The sequence below is a fragment of the Sabethes cyaneus genome, chromosome 1, assembly GCF_943734655.1.
Source record: "Sabethes cyaneus chromosome 1, idSabCyanKW18_F2, whole genome shotgun sequence".
In the NCBI taxonomy this organism is placed as follows: domain Eukaryota; kingdom Metazoa; phylum Arthropoda; class Insecta; order Diptera; family Culicidae; genus Sabethes; species Sabethes cyaneus.
Window position 1 is genome coordinate 166,284,317 of NC_071353.1, and position 18,978 is coordinate 166,303,294.

The window sequence follows — 18,978 nt, forward strand, 5'->3', positions numbered from 1 at the left end:
AACGCGAGAAAGGTACGGAATAAGAGACGGCATACTGGGGGCGCGCGTAGCTAGCGAGTCTCAGTGCCCGGTGCCACGTCCGATACCGTAGTGGTAGCCATCGGAGTCCCCGCCGGCAGTCACGCTACCGGAGGCGACCGCACTCGAGCTCAGTCCATGGAAGTTAACGTTGGTGTCCTGCAGGGGCAACTGCTGGATCTGCTCCGGTGGTAGGTACTCGACGCGGGGCGCTTCAACGACCGTTATCGCCGGTGCGGGATTGTAATGCTGTGGCGGAGGTGGAGGAATGTACTCTGGGGCGTGCACCGGAGGGGGCGGTCCGTACTGGGGAGCTGGTGCCGAAGGCGGGGGTCCGTACTGGGGGGCAGGAACTGGCGCCGGTGGCGAAGACTGGAAGATCGGCGCTGGCGGTGGAGGGTTGTAGATGGGAGCTGGTGGCGAGTAGGAAGGAGGTCCGTAGACTGAAATGAAAGAAAGACGGTTAGGTAATTGCTGGAAGAGGAGTTTAACTGGTGGTTTCTACCTGGTGCAGGCACTGGTGCTGGTCGTGGAGGTGGTGGTGGTGGTGGTGGCGGGTGAGGTCGCGGTGGCGGTCCATAAACTGTAGAATAGAAGATAGAATGAAATGGCTTTTATGGAAAGCGAAACAGTAATTGTAGAGAAGAAGGTACCTGGCGCCGGTGGCGATGACTGGAAGATTGGTGCTGGGGGTGGAGCACTGTAAATTGGTGCAGGGGGTGGAGCACTGTAGATCGGAGCCGGTGGTGAGTACGAGGGAGGTCCATAAGCTGCAAAGGACGGTGATATTGTAAAAAGAATTGAGGTGGATTGTGATGAGTCAATCTTACCTGGTGCTGGCGGAGGTGGTGGAGGTAGTGGTCGAGGAGGTGGTCCGTAAACTGGGAATGGAAAGAAATTGATAACGTTAACTAGAGGGCGGTTTTTAGATTGACTAACAGATCAAATTTTCAAAAGTTTTAGGTTTCAAGAATGTCTGCTCATTCGGATCCAGATTCGACGGAATTATAACGAAGATGGCAGCCTAGTCGTGAGACTGGGCCGATTCTTCCACATAAGCATCATCAACGTGCAACAGTCCCTCACCTCGGAAGTACCGATGATGACAAGCAAACATCAAGATCGTCATCGGGGATTTCAATTATTTCAACGCTTAGGTCGGCCAGGAGGAGAACTACAAACCGGTGATTGGATTTGCCGTCTCTAAGAATATAGTCATACGTAGTTTTTCGTCGTTGTAGTACCTCCTTCCAGCATAAACTCTTGATCAAATACAACTGAAAGTCACTGAAATCAGACAGAAACACTGATCGACTACGTTTTAATCGACTGCACTGCTGGTACTTCTCAGACACGTTGACGGTGCGATCCTCTCGAAGCACTGACAAGCTGCGCTGCTCGAAGAGGGCGACCGCTAGAAGACTTTTGCAATACAATTAAAACAGTCATTCGCAGTGTAGCAGAGATTGGACACGTGGAACGGAATTCGTGAATTGGAAATAACTGAGGTATTATTACTAAGTTACACACCCGAATTCATAGATCTAAAGAGACGTAGGACTTCGATGAACATCTGAAAAGCGTCAGTGACCAGGAACTACACAATTTGATAAAGGATTACTTCACGTTAGATGCAGTTAGAGTCCGAAGAGAAGCAGGTCAGAAGAATGTCGGAGGAACGACCTTCCGGGTTGGAAGCAGATTCCAACTAGGATTACTATAAAGATATGTTCATGTCGAGTTTGCAGATAGCTACGGTATGACGGCCAAGCGCTCCGAATGTCTGGAGTGCAGGAGCGAGCGGACATCTAAACGAGCGGAACGATTTTCAGCAAGAGTAGCCAACTGCTAGCCTTCGCAGACGACCTCGACATTATTACTAGAAACCTTGGGATGGCGGAGGCAATCTACGCCAGACTAGAAACGGAGGCTGGGAGGATAGGGTTACAAATCAATGCGTTGAAAACCAAATATATGGTAGGAAGAGGCAGAGAAAGAGAAAGCAACATTTGCCTTCCACGGACAGTGACTATTGATGGTGATGAACTGGAAGCCGCCGCATAAAGCTGACGATGCACAAAACGGTAATCAGACCGGTTGTCCTCTACGGACTTGAGACAGTAGCTTCGCTTACGGAGGACATACGTGCACTAGCCGTATTTCAACGAAAGGTGTTGCGGACTATTTTTGGCGGAGTACAAACGGAAAGCGGCGGAGGCGTATGAATCACGAGCTACAGGTACTGCACAGTGGTCCAAAAGGGCGAAAAGCGGAACTTTTTTCCTATTGTTTGTTCGTATGACTTTTGTTCGTATGACTATCCCCTTTAATATAAAACTGTCAAAAGTTCGTCATTGCTTACTATAATGAAAATAAAAAAATAACTTTTTTGTGTTAAGAAATATAGACATAGTTTCTTCGGCAAAGCTATAAATATTGTAAAAATAAGCAACTTTGCTGAAGAAATGAAATTTCTTCTAATTTCTTATCGAGTGCTGAACTATAGGGCATATTCTTAAAAACTTCTTTAAAAATTGGTTTTTCATACCTAACTTTTGTTAGTTGCATTTTACAAGAATACAATGTTCTACGCAATTCTTGAAGCTCTCAAAATACACGTTATCGCAGAAGACCGCAAATCTCTTGGACTCTTACTTGCTGAGTTATCGCATATTCAAGCTTTAAATTTCCATAGCTTCACGCGCCCATGGGGTAAAATGGGGCAAGCGGATTTATGAAATCAGCGCTTCATCTTAAAGCCCAACTCGAGTACTATAAACTTGTATGGGTTCCGCTTGTTCCCAACCACCCAAATGAGAGTACGGCCAGCATACGTTTTATGTGTTTCGCGTTCGCTAAAGGTTCGACACACGTCCATTTTATTGTGTTAGTAGATAGACATCTGGTTTCTTCGGCAAAATTATGGAAAATATAAAGATAAACAACTTTGCTAAAGAAATGACATTTCTATTCCTATCGAGTGCAGAGCTTTAGACCATTTTCTTTGAAAATTCTTGTTGGTTGCATTTTACAAGAGTTTATAGTTCTAGGCGATTATTGAACGACTCAAAATACACGTTTTTGCAGAAGATTGCAAATCTCTAGGACCTTTCTTTACAAAGTTATCGCTTTTGGCTCGTGAAGTTAAGGAAAAATAAAGCTTAAATAACCAACAACTTTGTAAGGAAAGGTCCTATAGATTCGCAGCTTTCTGCAAAAACATGTGTTTTAAGTCTTTCAATAATTACCTAGAACCATATACTCTTGTAAAATGCAACCAACATACGCTAAATATGAAAAACTTATTTTAAAGCGTTTCCAAAGAAAATACTCTACAGTTCTGCACTCGATAGAGATAGAAATGTCATTTCTTTAGCAAAGTGGTTTATCTTTATATTTTCTATAACTTTGCCGATTTATTTTTACAATATTTACAACGATAACGATGGTAAGCGATAACTAACTTTTGACAGTTTCAGTGCTGCAAGTGCTGAAGACCATAAATGAAAAAATGAAAACAAGAGACACTAGGAAAAAAGTTTCGCTTTTCGCCCTTTTGGACTACTGTGCGCTGCTTGGAGAGATTCCCATCGTACACCTGGACGAAAGTTGGGAGACTACGGTGGGCCGGCCACGTTGCAAGGATGCCGGACGACTGTGCAGGGAAATCCGTTCTCTTCAAGAACCCCACCGGCAGCACCAGGAATAGAGGGGCCCAACGTGCTAGATGGCTCGACCAGGTTAAAGCCGATTTGCGTGTGTCGAGACGCGCAACGAATTGGCGGCGAGTAGCCCAGGACCGAGTACAACGGAGAGGAATTCTTGATACGGCAAGAGCCATCCCGACTCTCGGCTGCTAAAATAAATAAGTAGGTGAAAGGCTATGCATGTGTCACGAGGAGACCCAAAGCGTTTTTCGTATCTGTCGCTAAAAGCGGATCAACTTACATCACTACAAGCTGTGCTATTTCGTTTTCGCCAGCAGAGTGCGAGTCTCTGCCGATATTAAAGAAATGTTACGTAACGATATCTGGTTACGTAAACGGGATCGTCATTCGCAACGTTTTCTTTTCAGGAACAACCTACAGGGAACCCTTGGTTGGTTTTTCATTGGACGTTGCCACTTTTGGTTCTACTAGTTTACCGGCGTCGGAAAAGTTTGGGAAAACAAGATTGCCGAGGAGTTCACGAACCATTTACCACGAGCTGGCGAAGGAATTGTAAGGAATCATTATGTCGACGGATTTCTCGACAGTTTCGAAGACGAAAAGCTGGCAGCGCGCGTATCAAACCAGACCAGATTCAGACCACCACCACCAGGAAACCAATCCAGCTTTTTACGAGCCATAATGGCGGGCGTGCTCGTAATATTTGAACAGCATTTTTGACATTTCTCCAATACATCGCACGTTTTCTTTCCGCGTGTTCACGGTAAAACTAAAGGAATGTACGGAAAGAAAACGTGCGATGTATTAGGGAAATGTCAAAAATGCTGTTCAAATATTACGAACACGTCCGCCATTACGGCTCGTAAAAAGCTGGATAGGAAAGCCGGAGGCTTCCAGCTTCGAAACTGGCTATCAAACGGTGCGGAGGTGTTAAGAGAGATGATGAAGGAAAAAATAAGCCACCGCCATAAGCCACAGTGGGACGGATTCAAAAGAACGTAACGATTTGTAACGAAACTACTAAAGATATCAACTCACTGTCTTCTGCGATGTTTCTTCGATTTGGGAGAACTTTCTAATAGTATTAGAAACTTAGGGATTAAGGGGATAACACAACAGATAGAAAAAATAACTTTTTAGTATCAAGCTTACCGTCTTCGATTGGTACTAAACATTTGTAGGTAATATTGTTTTGAGCAACTTCACTGAAGAAAGAAAGTGGCTGTCTCTTAAGGGAAAAAAGTTACGGAGCGAAACTTGCGGGAACCCCCTTAATATTGTTATTTTTTCACATAGCTCTTTTATTTCAACTCCAATAAATATGAAATGTTCTGCAAAGTTATAGACAGTGCTAATTTGTATATTTTTATAGAATATGCGGAAACTCTACAATTGCCGCTTTTCAAGTTGTTTAAATTTTTTTCTTTTTCTATTGCAAACTTTAAGGGGATGTTTCTTGAGTAGTAGCAGAATGTGGCAGCTGACTTATAATGTTTTTGCAACATCCACTCTTTGTGTATAAGAATTTGTATAAATGGCAGTGGGATCTCATGGGCCATATATATCAAAGAATCTTTGATTCCGGACAGAGTTGTGAAGTTCGACCGCTTCTCTAAGTCTCCACGACGTTACCGACCTACTTGTGAACGACTACCATTCTGTGACTCTTAAATGTCTTTGGACCATTCTGTGGTTCGACGTGACAATTCGGAAACAGTGGTAATCGAAGTTCGCCAATATTTCAACGTTTCTTGGCTATGGACAGTGGTGAAATAAGTTGCAACCGCGGGTCTTTGGTGTAAATTGATGAGAGCGACACCGGAAGTTCCACGAATATGTGCACTCCTATGACGAAAGCAATCGAGCATCGTTCACTGGGCCGTTTACCCACACCGGCATTGTTTTGTTTGGACCGCTGGTGGCGAAAGTGGAAAGAAGCGCTCTACGCCTTTTGGTGTAAAGTGTACCACGCGTTTCGTTTGCCGTCGCGATTCGCTGGCAAAGATATATTTGGACATACTTTCGGTTCTAGTTTTTCACAAGCATGCTGCTGTTATCTTAAAGGATTTGCCGTGTTAAAAACTCTCGTGATCGCATCCTGGGCCTTGTCTTAATCAGTACCAATAGGCCACCCAAAACTGCTCAGTTCTTGCTGTAGACGATGCTTTAATAGGCCTGGATCCCAGTCAATCAGCCCTCTCTGTCTCATTGACGTGTAATAATCCTTTTCGGCACGAGGAAGCAGACTGCAGTCATTGAATTTGACTTCAACTGGACAGACTTTGATGCTGTTTGGAGCCCCCGGTCGAATGTACAAAACGTCGACAGCGTTGTTGAACTGTTTCTCAGTACAGTACTCTCAACTAGTTACCAAAGAAATCCACCTTTTTTTGTGAGTGTGTGGATATTATCACTGCTTAAAGTGCTTAAAGTTTCGGTATGTTTTCACCCCTTTTTCCCTCTACGCTTCTTACTACTTTTCAACCAATCTAGCTCTAGAGCCAGGAAGTACGGAGACTAGTTATAATTTGTCCTTGGCTTCATTCGCACCTCGAGCAAGTATCATTCTTATAACCAGCCCCGGCTAAAGGCTTTATGGTCGGTAAAGCAGAGTTCAGCACAGAGTGAGGGTGTGTATGTGTGTATGTATGTGTTCCTTACTACTTATGCATTACCAATCTGGTTCCTAGAACCAGGAAGCGGAACAAGCTATAATTTGCCCTTGAACAAGAGGCTTCATTCGCACCTCAAGCAAGTACCATTCTTATTACTTGCCCTGGCAAGAGGCTTTCATTGTTAGTAAATGCAAATTGCAGTAGGAAGGATGTGGAGGGGCCTGAGAATAAACCCATACTAAAGTGACTTAACACGGAATGGCCAGATTCTACTAAGATTCGAACCCATGGCCACTCGCTTGTCAAGGCAGCTCATTGCAGTGCAATCTAATAGTTTCACCTACAGTTTTGGAGTTCCCCAAGGCACTAACCTTGGTCCACTATTATTCTCAATATTCTTCACCGACGACATATGCTTCTTGCTTCCATCCATGGAGTACGACCTGAAGATATACATTGATATGCGAAGCGTTGAGGACTGCAAAGTACTTCAGCGGATGATTGATTGTTTTCAAGACTGATGTCTGAGAAATCGCTTGACTGTTAGCGCCCAAAAATGTTCTATAATTTCGTTTCGCCGTAAAACCGCACCGATGGAATTACTACATCTGTGGTACTCCTCAGCTAGAGCGTGTAGATTCTGTGAAGAATCTAGGAGTCACCCTGGATAAGGGTCTCACATTTCGCGATCATTACTCTAGTATAATTGCAAAAGCAAACCGCAATCTGGGATTCATCATGCGGACAACGAAAGACTACACGGATCCAGACTTCTTGCGCTCATTATATTTCTCGCTTGCACGATCATCCCTCGAGACTGTATGTGTAGTGGAGTGGAGTGGAGCCGGAAGAGAAACCTATGAATTGCCCGAATTGAAGCTGTCCAGAAGAAATTCACAAGATTTGCCCTCATGCTGCTTCCGTGGAGCAACATAGCCAACATTCCGTCTTCATAGGACGTCCGGTGTAGATTGCTGGGAAGGTTACTCTAAGCGGCAGACGTGACTCCATCCGAGCAGTATTTGCCGGAAAACTGTTGTTATTTATTTATTTATTTATTTAACAATTATTGTAACGTAAGACATAATGCCTTTTTTGATGCTACAATTAGGTGGATTTCTGGTAATGCAAAGTAATTAATTTCAATTCAAAACTATAAACTGTATTTTCAGTTGCTGTGTGCTAATTTGAGTCAGTGAGCCTTGACAAGAGATTTCTTCTAAAAACATTTGTCGATAAACAAGATTTTAAAGATTGTGGTAGATAGTTCCAATAGGAAATACCTCTTACAAGCAATGATTGACCGTAATACGCAGAGCACAGCACCACAGCATAGGAATGTGGAAATTTATAGTACGAGTGTTGCGTATTGGTTCGAGCTTTTCATATATATAATCCGGATTTCTGATTCGTACAATTTTGAAAATAGTAAGCACATGACCGAAACTCATAGAATTTCGAGAAAGGACATCCTAATAGGTTAACTGAATAGTGAGATACGCTGTCAAATCTAGAAATATGAAAAACATACCTAGCGCATGTGTTTACTGCAACCCGCAATTTATTCAGAGAACCAGCTGATGCATTGATGTAAAAAAATCGGCATATATTAAGTGAGGGAAAAGCAGGCTTTTGAATATTTTGAGTTTCGTTTTGACATCTAAATATCTACCTACTATGTTGAGCTGCTTTAATGTACCGTAGATTTTACCGACCTGAGCATTGATTTGAGAACTCCAGTCTAAGTTCGACTATTTGCACGGTCCACAAACTCGACCTGCTCACTTCCTAAAATTAACTGTGGAGGACTGGGAGGGATTTTCAACTTGCACAGCATCATTGCTTTAGTTTTTGACATATTAATAGGCAATAAGTTGCGTAAAGATCATTGAAGGATTCGTTCAAGATCATTATTGATCAGCAACGATAGGGTGGAACTATTTATGTTTTCATTTACGCATAGGTAAATTTGCACGTCGTCCGCAAAGAGATCTTGTGCACTGTTCTATAGTGCACAAGAACATTTGGAAGATCATTAATGAATAATGAAAACAAAAGTGGACCAAGTACTGATCCCTGGGGAACACCAGATTCAGTATTGCAAAATGAGGACATACATTCATTATAGAATACTGCTTGTTTCCTGTCACTGAGATATGACTTGAACAAATAGATTACACTTTGAGAAAAACCATATTGAGAACTCAGTTTATTCAATAGCTTGCGATGTGAAACACGATCAAAAGCCTTGCCTTTTCTGTCTATGACTTTAGCAACATCGTCATGAATTTTAAGTAAAGCCGAGCCGGTGCTATGATTCTTTCGAAAACCGGATTGGAACTTATTTAATAAATTCATATCATCAATGAAATGCGACATTTGAACTTTAATTAGTTTTTCAAATGCTTTCGATAGAGCGCTAAGGATGCTAATCGGACGCAGGTTAGGTTAGTTTCCATGCAAGCGGAAATTTCGATGACATAATAATTCGATTAAATAAGTGTGCAATCATAGGCAAAGCAAGTGGTAATATTATTTTAATAAACCTAATAGGAATCATGTCCAATCCTACAGCATTAGACTTAATCGAAAAAATAGCATTTACAATTTCGTTTTCTTGAAAAGCACGAAACTGAAAACCGTTGGGGCTTGCCCGATGAAAAACTTGCCCTTCATCTGCAGTATAAGTTGAAGCGAAAAACTCATTTATTCTGCTAGCCGTAAAATCGGAACAATCACTACTTTAAGCTTTGCTGCCAATTCCTAGGTTTTTAATATTTCGCCAGAGCTGACTGCTAGTAACATTAATATTGATATGTCTTTTATTAAAGTTTTCCTTAGCTTTTCTAACAACAAAATTTACCCTATTTCTGAGCTGCTTGAAGTGTGTTTCGTTTTCCAGCGATCTATTATTTTTCCAATTTCTATAAGCAATCTCCCGATTTATCCAGGGTTATGGAGTTCAACCGCTTCTCTAAGTCTCCCCGACGTCGGGGAGAGGAGCCGGAATTTTGGCACCTAACGCAGGATGAGTTGAGGAAAGCGAAGAACAGTCTGATGCACATGGTGCAGCGGGAAGTATATCCCGAACCCATGATCACTTTATCAATGGGACGAATGGAACAAAATCTAGCAGACTGTTCAAGAGGAACTCGAAGTGCTGTGGATTGATGGGAGAATTGGAACTGCTTCGCATACTCCATTCGATATATGGTATCCGGTAATCCGGTAAGTGTGAAGTGTATCACTCGTTTCGTTAACCGGTATATTCGGACAACGGCACAAATTTCATCGGGGCCGCGAGGCTGCTCAGAGAATATAGCCTTTTCAACTATCATCTAGGAGGTGAACTGATTAAAAGAGAGTCCTGCTTCAAAGACCTGGGAATGTTCCTTGACTCACGGCTCACCCACGAGCAGCACATCAGCTACATCGTTGTTAAAGCATCCCGCAGCTTTTGCCTAATCATGAGAACTGCGAAAAGCCCCCACTGATATACATTGCTCGAAGAATTTGTACTGTGAGCTTGTTCCTACGATGATTGCTCGGCGGTTTGGAAACCCCATTATCTCACCGGCGTTGATCGATTAGAGAAAATTCCACGCAAATTCATTCGATTCACCCTCTTCCGCCTGTCATGGAATAACCCGCTCCGCGCCTGATGCTAATTGGGGTGCTGATGGCGAGGGCCGGTTGTCCATGGTTTCTCAACCATATTAGTCTACGAGCTAAACCACGACCTCTTCATAGCAGAGTGTTCCTCCCAGTACCGTTTTGAAGGACAAATTGTGCACTAAACGGAGCTATCATCGGGCTAGAACGATTTTTGAGCTCAGTGTAAGCTGGGTTTGTTTTTCATCTAACTAGTGGGACTTTTCTTGGGAACTTTTGAAACATTTTTCGAATTAGTTAGACTAAATGGTCAGGACAATAGTATGTGTGTTGGTTTAAACATAAATATACACGGCGAATTGGCGGAACGTTCACTAATATGTACAGACATTAAGTAGATGTTTATACCACCGACATGTCGCGGCAGCACCTCACACGGGCGGAGCGTGGGAGAGAATGGTAGGGTTGATAAAAACTGCCTGCCATGGAAACCGTGTATTATACCCTGGTCGTCACGGCTGAAGCAGGCTTAAGGCTGAAGGTCACTCACCTACTTGCCTCTGAATGCTTTGACTTTGAACCACTTTCTGTTAGGAGTTATAAACCCAAAAGAGTGATGGTAAATCATGTACGAGAATGGTTTCCACGGGAATCTCTTTTTCTTTTTTTATGCCAGAAGCAGGGACCGAAACGGTTACAGTTTTTCTTGGCATTTACCAGCATACAATGCCATGTCAGACTCTAACCAACACCATTGCTCTGTACTGTTTCTGTATCGACAGTGCCTATCTCTTGCACGTGTCGAGATAAGCCCGAATACGCACATGATAATAAGCAAACATTTTCGTATGTCAACCGACCATTCATACAAAATGTCGTATAGAAATGACATGCATTTGTCGCTTTTTGCTTACAGTTGTAGTTGGAATAGTATGGAGCAGTGATAGAGAATAAGGTGTATTGGGGACCTTCTTATTTAAAACCGTGTTGTTTGGGGGGAAACTGTATGTTTGGTTAACGTGCGCAACAGTAAAAGAGAATACAAAAAATTGTTGTTACCAACCAGCACATTTTACGTCCCTGCCAGTGTCTGAACCCAACGGAAGGAAGTGATCGGGTGTGCTGTGAACAGAGATTGTAAAAGTTCACAATCTTACTGGTGAAATTGTGTCAAAATGAGACACCCTGAGATCAACGATACTGGTCGCAGTGGTGAGTGCTAGTGAGTCCAGTACTGGTGGTGAGTCTAGTGACAATAAAAAAGTGCACAAAATCACGAAAAGTGTTGCATATGTAGGTATCAAATACCTTTGATTGCCAACATCAGTTGGTGTTAGCATAGAGGGAATATAATAAACTGTTGTTTTGCTTTTATCAAACTCATCGTTTTCCGTCCGTCTTTTTTCAGTCCTGATAGGTTTGAATTCGTCATAAAAATGAAAGATGACATTCAGCTTGTGATCGATAGCGCAGAACGTCCAACCAAAAGGCAAATTACTAAAATATCTGATGGGAATCTTCGACTCACTGGTTCTGGTTCCACGGCAAAATTCATTTTTAGGACGTTATATTTGATTGATGGACTAGGTAGACGGGGATCTTTTTCCGAAGGTCACAGACCTACGGAGTCTACATTGTTCTACTTCTTTGGAGCGAACGCGGAAATCAGCAAAGCTTTTGAGCTTCAGAGAAGCCACGTTGTTAGTTTTGGTTTCTTTCAGAGTAGTTAAACCTAGCGGTGAAGCGGCATGTACGTTAGTAGTTGTGTCACTAAAATCAGCAATGAAATGCGTTCTTTGTGAGTGATTCCACAACGGTCTGGCTACTTATTGATCATCGACAGTACACACACTACGTGGCTTGTCCCATTGGGGAACCGCCATCCACGAAGAATGTTGCACAATGGCGATGCGTTCCCAGCAAGTTGAACCTGGCGGTATCGGCTACAAAGTGGGGAAAACATACGTGTCCGGCAATTACCGACATCTAGTTTACAGGACCTGAATATCCTGAAAACAAAGGGCGCCAAGAGTGGAGCTGCGGTCGTGCTAAGTAGTTCAAGAATCTCTTAGTGCGGCCCGGACTGTGAAGGTCAACCGCTTCCATTAGCCTCCCGGACGTCGACAGTCACATTCCTCGGCTGCGGACAGCGGTGAAGCTGGTTGCAACCGCATGTCTGTGGTGTAAATTGATAAAAGTGACACCAAAGGTTCCTCGAATGACTTCACTCCTACAAGGATGCGAGAAGAAGCTCAGCGAAATGTTAGATTTGGCTGTTTACCTGCCTGACCACTCGCGCCGTCCACGTTGAGGTTGTACACATTCTTTCTACGCCATCTAGTGTGAATTGTATCACGTGTTTCGTTAGTCATCACGGTTCGCCGGCAGAGATATGTTCGGGTTTTCATGGGGGTCGCGAGGGGGCTGCTCAGGGAACAAGTCGAACGTTTATACCATCGGCAGCGTTTCACATGGGCGGAGCGTGGGAGAGATTGGTACGGTCGACAAAAACTTCCATGGATACCGCGTACTATAACAACAGCAAACTGGATGATGAAAGATTGACGACGCTCACTCACTCACCTACTTGCCTCTAGATGCTGCTGACGGAGAAGCTCTGACTCCGAAGGAAGTTTCAATGGTGTGCACTAATCCGCGACAGCGTTCACTGACCCCGCGGTGGTAGTTAAAAGCTGCTGGTATCAAATTCAGGCGGATGTAGAGCGCCAACGGTGGATTTGGAAATACCTCCCGATGCTAACGAAGCGCATAAAATGCATCCTCTTGCGAAAGAAGATCAACTTCTCATAGTGGACGATCACCAACGAAACGGCTGGTTGCACGGACGAGTCCTGGAAGCTGTGGTCGGGAAACACGGGAGAATTCGGCTGGCTGTTGTTCAGCCTACAAGAAGGATACTGATAGACCGATTTTAAAACTGGCTGCGTTGGAGGTGGTGAAACTGGCGGTTAAACGGGAAGAATGTTGCGGATCGGAACCCTATCCCACACTACTCACCGTTGGCCAATGCGTCACGTTGCGCTGCTTGATGCGAAGCGCCGGCAGACAGTACGTTATGCTGACAGATCTGCTGTACCGTTCAAAGCTGTAATATCTTCGCCCGAAAAGCGCTATGGAAAATTATATACAATAACGGCTTCCTGGGGAATCTGGTCAGACTAGTTAAATTTACTGGTGCGGATTTCGGGTGGATTTTCGTGTGCTTTCGATCGAATTTCGAATTTGCTGAAATATCGCATATTCAAGTTTTAAATTTCCATAGATTCACGAGCTCATGGGGTAAAATGGGGCAAGCGGATTTATGAAATCAGCGCTTCATCTTGAAGCTTAAGTAGAGTACTGTAAACTTGTATGGGTTCCGCTTGTCCCCAACTAACCAAATGAGAGTACGGCAAGCATACGTTTTATGTGTTCTCTATAGGCTCGATGCACGTCCATTTTACCCTATGGACTCGTGAATCCATGGTAATTTAAGACTTGAATATGCGATAACTTAGCAAGTAAAGGTCCTAGGGATTTGCGGTCTTCTGCAAAAACGTGTATTTTGAATGCTTCGATAATTGCCTAGAACATTGTATTCTTGTAAAATGCAACTGAGAAAAGCTAAGTATGAAGAACCAATTTTTAAAAAAATTTAAGGATTATGCCCTATAGTTCAGCACTCGATAAAGATAGAAGTTTTATTTCTTCAGCAAAGTTGCTTGTTTTTACAATATTTACAACTTTGCCGAAGAAACTATCTCTATATTTCGTAACACAAAAAAGTTATTTTTCTATTTTCATTTTATAGTTAGCGATGACTAACTATTGACTGTTTTAGATTACGGGGGATATTCATACGAACAAAAGTGCTGAAGACCATAACTGACTCCAAAACAAAGTACATGCTGGGCGGTGGAACCGAGGCCGATCGACGGCGATGAATTTTGTCTACCTTGGTTTACTGATAACGGAAGACAGTAGCACCAACCGAGAATCGAGGGTGTATTTTCAGCGAAAGTAGAGCTTACTACGGGCTTCACAAGCAATTGCGGTCGAACAGACAAAGCCCCCGTACAAAGTGTACCTTGATACAAGACGCTCATTAAACCGGTTGTTCTCTACGGGTTCTCTTTAGGGGCGTACAGGTGAACGGAGGACGGATGAGCAGTATTCAACAAGCTGGACTAAAGCTGGACGGATGCGATGGGCAGGACATGTTGCAAGAATGCCAAGCAATTACCCTGCAAAGATGGCGTTGGTCTCAAATCCGGTCGGAATAAGGCAACCAGGGTGAGAAGAGACCACTGAGAAAGATGGTTAGACCGGGTGGAGCGAGAGCTGGTGGAGAGCACACGGCGTCCAACGAACTGGAGAGCGGTAGCCCACTACAGAGGGAATTTTGTTTATTACGTTATGGCTTAGGACGGACAGCCACTTCCATTCGACAGACTTCACAGTCAACTGCTAGCGTACAAGACAGTTGCTCCCAGTCGTAAAAGTTAGTAAAGAAAATCATTCAATATTTTTCCCAACCCTACAGAACTAATGATTGGTATTATCACAACTACTGGTATGTCTACCATGTACAAATAACTAACTAACTAACTAACTATATACAAACAACTAACTAATTAGCGTATAATTACCTGGTGGTGGTGGTGGAGGTGGGGCACTGTAGACCGGCCGTGGAGGAGGTCCGTAGACTGTAAGAACAATTTTTATCGATTAGCAAGAAGTTAACTTTCGTCCGCTGGCGGAAGCTGGCGGCGGCGTTAATTTGGCCGTATTTCAGCCAAAATAACACACACAAAAAAAATATTCATGCAAGCGCTAAATTCTGCCCTAATCTAGGTAAGCCATGCAAATGCAATGAAAGACGGAGCGTTTTGAAGAATCATAAATGTCAAACTGCTGTCGGTTCGTTTCGTTGTTTGTTTGCGCCGCCAAAAAAGACGGAAAAACAACGTGTGTTGCTGTGATGAGGCGGATGAAGATTTTTGAGTGAGAGACCAGACGCTGTGGGCTTTCCATCATATATTTAGGTATGTAAATTAAGCCAGTTTTAATGCTTCATAGTTCAGAAACGAAAAATCTCGCCGGATTACCGGTTTATGGTAATCTTTTGAGTGGATATTTGCATTTTAGAGTCATCTAAACTAAGAACAAATGGGCTCGCTCTCATCAAAGGAAATCGAAAACAGGACTGACGAGCAGGTGTTCTTTGTCTGTGGATTTGGGGGTAAAAAAGGCCCGAAAACTAGTCGGGTTTGGTCACGTTTAACCTTACCTACTAGCGGTTTGTCATTTGTATTTACCTGGTCGACGTCCGGGTGGGGGCCGCTGTCTTCGCGATGAAGATGATGACGATGACGATGATGGCTTCTTTCTTATGACTGTTAGTATTACTGTTCAATAGATGTTTAGCATAAGATTAGTGATTACGATGAAAACTATACACTACCCAGAGAGGATAGATGGCAAAGTTCGATGGCATTCGCCGTAAAAGGGAATTTTGAACGTTCTTTTGACTAGATTTAGACAGTGCGAAAAGCATCGAATTTGAGCCACGTTGGTTAACGGTCAGTTTCCTGCAGAAAACTATCGACTAAAGATGGTTCGAAAGCTGTCGAAACAAAAAGTGAATGACATTTTATTATTCCTAAGGTTAGCCACTACGAGATTTGTTATGTCTACTGAGTAATCATGCAAAGAGCCAGAGTTGGAAAGCCGTTTATTACAAAGGCGGGAGAGGTACGCATGTGAAGGACTGTCGCCCAAAAAATAATGGTTACCTGGAACCGGGGGAGGTGGCCCGTACACTATGATGAGGGAAACAGTAATAACATGTTAAAAGGGTATCATTCGATTCCACTCCAGTGAGGGATCGGAATCCGTCAAAAAAAAACTACGCAATTTCGAACTTACCTGGTGCCGGTGGTGGTCCGTAAACTGGGCGTGGTGGCGGTGGTCCGTACACCGGTCGCGGCGGTGGCGGTCCATACACGGGTCTAGGACGAGGTGGTGGTCCTCCGCCGCCGCCGCCTCCTCCGCCGAACAGTCCACCGAGCAGGCCGCTTAGGTCGAACAGTTCGTTCAGACCACCGCCCCCGCCGCCGCCTTTTCCTTTCTTCAGCAGCTGGTCAAATGTCGCCGAGGAGCATGCCGCAAGGGCGAAGAGTACTATTAAGACCTGGAAAATGGAAATAGGGGGGAAAGGCGGAAATTAACCGGAGCTCTCATAACGTCTAACTTTTTAATGGAATTTTGCCGTGAAATTTGCAAACGACTGAAACGGCAGCAGCAACAGGAGCAGTGACCGCAACACGTGATGGATTCAAATTGCATCTGGGGCACCTGTGCACGAAACAATAATCGCCATTAGCCGTCCAGCGGCCAACCACTGAACTGATGACGTCCAATTTGCCTACATTACGATCTGTGTTGAAGACTGAGTGTGCGCGCACTCGTTCACGTAACCTCCAATACGGGGCGCAAATGCTGGGGCTGTCTAATTTTTTCTAATTATTATTATCATTGCGAGATGGTTTTTTTTTTCTTTCTTTATTTCGAACACGATCAAAGCAACCTTCGCGATCGTGTGGTCGAATTCAGGTAAAATGGAGGCAAAATTAGCGTGATTAGAGCTTGCTGGCGGTGCGGAGCTTGACCTACTGCGATACGGCCGACTGACTGACGAAGATGGGTTTTTATTCACACACTAGACATGACCAACTTGGGCAACCGCCGTTGACCTTCCGTTGACGGTCCCGCTTTAGGACTGATTCATTGTGGCTTTTGGTCTAATTATACGGTGCCATTCGGAAGGCAAACATTAAATTTTCCTCTTTTGTGGGTAACAATTTTGAACAAAATAGGAAAAAAGGAAAATTTTCCGGATTTTAACCGCCATCGAATTGTGTGACGTGTAATTAGATTCCTGTTTTATGTCACAATAAATACACAGTGCTTACCGTAAGGGCAAATTGCAACGACTAAAAATGCCAAATACGATGCCTAATAAAAGAGACAAGACTTGTATGGCAGTTTAAAAACGATCTCGTCAATTATGCAACGTAGGATGGCAGTCTATTTAAAATCTTATTTGTTCCATTTCATGTTTTATATTATTTACGAGAGCAGCAGCGGTCTGTTACGTGAACCCTCGGCAAAGATTGGCACATTTTATGGTCGAGTGTCAAATGACAGCAAATGTTTATAGAGAAATGCTTTGAATTTGCTCTTCGAGATGGAGGAGAGTTTTTGTGATGTGTTTAACATTTCCTGTTGTTTGATCTTGTGAGAAAAAAAAAACCCTTCCGTACGCCTACGGGGAACCAGAGATCGTGGACGCTATGATAAGTGACGAACGATCGATAAAAAAAGACAACACACAGTAACGTACAACTGCGCATATCATTGATTATCTCCCAGGGCGCTTGTTAGACTACTGTTTAATGTTTAAAATAAGTGATGATAGTAAAACGAGAATGTCCTTTTTTTGAAATCCAGGAAATGTTCCTCTTATAATAAAGAGAATATTAAAAAAAGTTGGCAGCGGAAACGATCTTTCCCTACCCGTCATTTTTTGTATGGGCTTATCACTTTGACCACAACATTATTGATCTATTGTATTGTTGCCCGGGTGTATGCTGTATTCTGCACTGCATTTCTGTGCTTTATCGTTATTGAGTAAACGATAAGCTTGGTAGGGTTTCTAACCTTGTTCTATAATGACGAACCTTTTTAGTGTCCAATTCAAAAACCTGAAAACTTGTAATTGAATTTTTTTTTTCATTTTAGGATTCATTCAACGCAATACCTTTCCCATCTTAGCGAAAGTCCCATTGAACGCCGATAATCAGGACTTTCCAGTCCGGATAACAGTAAACAGGGTGAGTACCCAATTGAGTATTTGATTTCGAGCAAACGTCAATGTACGCAATGTAGGGAACGACCCCAAATTCTAGTAGAATAAACACCGTCCAATGTCTTCGTGGTAGTTTTCAAAATCAACGAAGTGAGCGGTAAGGGTAAGGTCATTAGGTAAGGGAGGGCCATAGAAGCAACGCTTATTAAGTTTGTATAACCTTCCTCTTTACCCAAGCTGGGGGAGCCGCGGATCAGACAAAGCTAAAATGGGAGCCAATTATAACCGGATTTGAACCCAACCTTACGCTAAAAGACGCTCTTCAGTAGCCGAAACTGGCATACTTCTGGTGATCAGTCCGCCGAGGTCTGGTACTTTCCACGGAAGAAGATATCCACCAACAACGAAGAATGGCCCAACATTCGTAATGCGATTTTGTCTTTGGATACTTCTAAATCCAGTGGGCCTGACGGAATTCCGAATGCTTTGTTGAGAAGTTGTGTAGATGGTTTATTAGCTCAACTACACAGCCTATTCAGTGCCTCATTAGCAACAGGTTCATTCCCAAAGTTATGGAAGATCTCGCACATTATACCCATTCACAAAAAAGGTTCTAAGCTGCCGGTTGAGAACTACAGAGAAATTGCCATTCTCTCGGCCATACCTAAAATGTTTGAATCTCTGGTATATGAGCAATTGTATCTTGTAATTGAACCAAAAATTTCAAGTTTTCAACATGGTTTCCTTTAAAAACGCTCAACGGTAACGAATTCGGCAGAATTTGTCTCGAGAACTGCGCAATGGATGGTGGATGGTTATCAGGTGGATACAATCTACACGGATATGTCGAAGGCGTTTGACGTAATTAATATAGATGCGATTACAGCTGTGTTACCAAAATATGGAATAGGCGGAATGAATCTGCAGTGGATAGACGATTATTTAAGAAACCGATCGCAATATGTCAAGATTGATAAAAGCAAATCAATGTCGTATCCCGTTTGGTCTGGTGTACCCCAAGGGAGCCATCTTGGACCTTTACTATTCGTAACCATCATAAACGAGCTACCGGAACTACTTCCCGATGTTTACGTCCTAATTTATGCCGACGATGTTCAAATTTTTCTCCCAGTAAAATGCATGAAAGATCGTCGCATACTTCAAAATAGCGTCGATCGGTTCGTCGGCTTTTGCT

The 18,978-nt window shown here is 43.3% G+C and overlaps 1 protein-coding gene across 1 annotated transcript; it reads right to left on the reverse strand.

Moving 5' to 3' along the window:
• Nucleotides 1-60: 60 nt before the first annotated feature.
• LOC128732410 (uncharacterized) lies at nt 61-17,744 on the reverse strand. The gene is made up of 10 exons (XM_053825657.1): nt 17,736-17,744; nt 15,842-16,106; nt 15,709-15,735; nt 15,232-15,321; nt 14,563-14,619; nt 12,662-12,875; nt 11,538-11,683; nt 849-899; nt 747-788; nt 61-461 (listed from the first exon to the last, which is right to left on the reverse strand). The coding sequence occupies exons 1-10, from the start codon at nt 17,742-17,744 to the stop codon at nt 61-63; spliced, it is 1,302 nt and encodes a 433-aa protein (XP_053681632.1).
• Nucleotides 17,745-18,978: the final 1,234 nt, after the last annotated feature.